Here is a 3,706-nt window from a genome sequence, read left to right on the forward strand (position 1 = left end):
TTAATGGCCTTCCTGGGATAGGTGGAATCAAAATAGGAGGCTCTTGCAGGTATTGACAAATCTTCTCAAAAGCATTTTGACAATCAGAATTCCATTCGGTAGCTTGATCCTTTTGAAGCAATTTGAAGATAGGCTCACACGTGGCCGTCATATGTGAGATAAAACTTGAGATGTAATTCAAACGTCCAAGGAAACCTCTAACCTCTCGCTCGATGCGTGGAGCAGGCATTTCTTGTATAGCTCGAACCTTGTTAGGGTCTACCTCAATTCCTCGTTGACTAACGATGAAACCAAGCAACTTCCCCGAACGGACACCAAATGTGCATTTTGCAGGGATTAATCATAATCTAAACTTTCTGAGGCGTTCAAACAACTTCTTCAGATGGCTCATATGATCTTCTTCATTCTGAGATTTAGCGATCATGTCGTCAACATAGACCTCTATCTCCTTGTGCATCATATCATGGAAAAGAGTGACCATAGCTCTTTGGTAAGTTGCCCCAGCATTTTTGAGACCGAAAGGCATTACCTTGTAGCAAAACATGCCCCAAGGGGTAATAAAAGTGGTCTTCTCCATGTCATTTGGAGCCATCTTGATTTGATTGTATCCCGAAAAACCATCCATAAAGGAGAATACAACAAAACTCACAGTGTTGTCTACCAGAGTATCAATGTGTGGTAGAGGGAAATCGTCTTTTGGACTATCTATGTTCAAATCCCTATAGTCAACACACATCCTCACCTTTCCATCCTTTTTAGGAACATGTACAATATTAGCTACCCATTGTGGGTACTTCGCCACTGCGAGGAAACCAACATCAAATTGTCGCTTGACTTTTTCACGAATCTTCAGAGCCATATCTGGTCTTGTTCTTCGGAGTTTCTATTTTACTGGAGGGCAGTCTGGCTGAAGTGGCAGCTTGTGCTCAACGATGTCGGTGTCTAGGCCCGGCATATCCTGGTATGACCATGCAAATACATCCACATATTCTTGTAGCAGCTTGACTAATCTCTCTTTGACACTTGCTTCAAGTGTGGTGCCGATTTTGACTTCTTTCTTCTCTTCCTCTGTGCCAAGGTTGATTGTTTCGATCGGTTCTTCATGTGGCTGAAGGGCTTTGGACTCGTGCTCGAGCAGCCTTGCCAATTCGTCGGGGATATAACAATCTTCCTCACCCTCTTCTTCCGCTTGGTAGATAGGGGAGTCAAAGTTATGAGAGGGAGTAAAGTCATTGGATTAAACGGGGTTATCATTTATTCTGCATGTTTGAATGATTGATTCCTTTTAGAAAAGTAAAAGTAAAAGATGCATAAATGAAAAGTTTTTTTTTTGTTTTTGAAAATATTGCCATTTTCTTAAGAGAAAGCAAAATAAATGAATAAGAAGGTTTTAACAAAATGCCTTTCATTCTTTGATAATGATTATTTGAAAATGAAAAGGGACCCTACAACATGATCCATTAGCCTTGGGCAGAGCTAAGGATTTGAAAGGAAAAATACAACAATTATTACTTTGACAAAGGAAAAATTTCGGGGATCTCAATCGCCTTCCAGTTGTTCAAAGCTGTCTCACACCGGTAAACCAAACATGGCTCATCTTCATTTTCGGTGCTATCTTTAATTGCATTGACCTGATCTCCATGGATGAATCTTGTGCTAAGGAATACTTCCTGGATGCTTCGGGTGTTGTCCTTTGTAGGGACTCGGGCTCCTTTCGCAGCGGAAGGCACATATCCCAGACCAAAGCGATCATGCTTCTCACGAATATCAATAAGCTGACCCCAACCTTTAGGGTTTCCTCTTTCAATGCTAGACTTTGCGCTTTTCAGAGAAGCGAAAGACGAACAAGCTTTCCCAATCGGGTCCTTCATCTCCACAAAAGTGGCATTGGCTATTTCAAGAGCTTGGAAAGAAGTTTCCAAAGCGTCCTCATCAGCCTCGATATACCTGAAGGATGAAAGGTGACTGACCATAAAGTCCTCCTCCCCAGAGATAATAATCAGTTGATTGTCCACCACAAACTTCATTTTTTGATGCAAAGTGGAGGTAACTTCCCCTGCAGCATGAATCCAAGGACGTCCCAGCAAGCAACTATACGCTGGATTAATATCCATGACTTGGAAATTAATCGGGAATATGTGTTTTCCGATCAATATGGGCAATTCAACCTCTCCAATCACGGTTCTCTTGGAACCATCAAAAGCGTTTACTATCAAGGCACTAGGCTTCATAGCTGGTCCTTGATAAGTTGGCGAGTGTTCTCTTTGGCATAACATTCAGGGAAGATCCGGTATCAACCAAAACTCTTGCCAAAGCATCATCTTTGCATTTCACTAAGATATGGAGAGCACGATTGTGATTTTGTCCATCCTTAGGTAACTCCTCTCCACTGAAGCTCAAAGTATTGCAAGTTGTGATGTTCGCAACTACTCCATCAAATTGGTCAACTGTTATGCTTTGCGTTACATGAGCTTGGGCAAGCACCTTCAACAAAGCCTCCCTATGGGCTTGGGAGCTCAATAACAAAGACAGAATAGAGATCTTAGATGGTGTTTGATGCAACTGGTCCATAACCTTGTAGTCACTTCTCTTGATTAACTTCAAGAATTCAACAGCATCCTCAGATTGGACCACTTCGGGTTTTTTAGTAGGAGTTGCGACTGTTGATTCCTTGTTTGGCCTTTGAGGAGTCACATTGAATTCAGGCGTATAGATTCGACCACTACGGGTCATTCTGCTCATTCCTGCAATATTGGTGACGTCCTCATTCACAGCTTCGGTCACCTTAACATTTGCACTTCCTTCAACAACCTTGTCCACAACGGTAATCTCATATTTCCAAGGCACAACCTTGGTGCTCTCGTATGGAAAAGGCGTGGGCATACATATTTCAAAAGGCGACGGCTTACTATTCGCCGGAACCACTCCACCACTGTAATATGGGATCTCGACCGGTTCAGGTAAGTTGAAATAAGGTTCAATTACCAACACGTCTTCATTTTTCGCAGCACTGGATATCTGAAGCACTCCTTTATCCATCAAGTTTTGGATATTGTCTCGTACCATCTGACACCCTCTTGGGTGTGTGGCACACTCTTCACAGTTGTCATGATTAACATTGATCAGGCCAGCTTCCACCAATCGGGCATGGAATGTTGCCAAAGGAGTCTTAACATTATCCACCTTATCAACCGTAACACCAACAGAGGCGTCTTCAATGGCGTTTACCGCAGGATCTCCATGGGGAGGAAGAGGATTGTTCTTCACATTCGTCCCATGTCCTTAAAAGATAAGATCTTGCTCTCAATCAGTTCATGGACACTATGCTTCAGAGCATAGCAACCCTCTAGGTCATGCCCGGGGGCACCTTCATGAAAAGGACAGTGTGCATTAGGGTTGTACCATGGAGGCAGACGATCAGGAGGAGGTCCCATAGGTCTGGGAACCACCAAACCCTTTTTCAATAGGGAGGGATAAAGCTCAGTGTACGACATTGGGATTGGATTGAAGGTCGCCCTATCCCCTTGCCTTCTATTCTGGTTCTGAGCATTTTGCCTTGGTGTAACACCCCAAAATTTGCCCTCCTCGTTCATGCATTCATTTAGCATTTCATATTGCATTTCATCATGTCAATCAGAATTAGATCCGAAAAAAAAAAACGAAAATAATAATAATAATAATAATTTTTTACAAAAAAAATAATAAA

At 42.4% G+C, this 3,706-nt stretch overlaps 1 protein-coding gene across 1 annotated transcript; it reads right to left on the reverse strand.

The window, feature by feature from the left end:
- Positions 1–2,220: 2,220 nt before the first annotated feature.
- Positions 2,221–3,494, reverse strand: LOC127137817 (uncharacterized). The gene is made up of 2 exons (XM_051064240.1): positions 3,368–3,494; positions 2,221–3,281 (listed from the first exon to the last, which is right to left on the reverse strand). Exons 1-2 carry the CDS (start codon positions 3,492–3,494, stop codon positions 2,221–2,223), a joined length of 1,188 nt encoding a protein of 395 aa, XP_050920197.1.
- Positions 3,495–3,706: the final 212 nt, after the last annotated feature.

Source organism: Lathyrus oleraceus, chromosome 4 (genome assembly GCF_024323335.1).
Source record: "Lathyrus oleraceus cultivar Zhongwan6 chromosome 4, CAAS_Psat_ZW6_1.0, whole genome shotgun sequence".
In the NCBI taxonomy this organism is placed as follows: domain Eukaryota; kingdom Viridiplantae; phylum Streptophyta; class Magnoliopsida; order Fabales; family Fabaceae; genus Lathyrus; species Lathyrus oleraceus.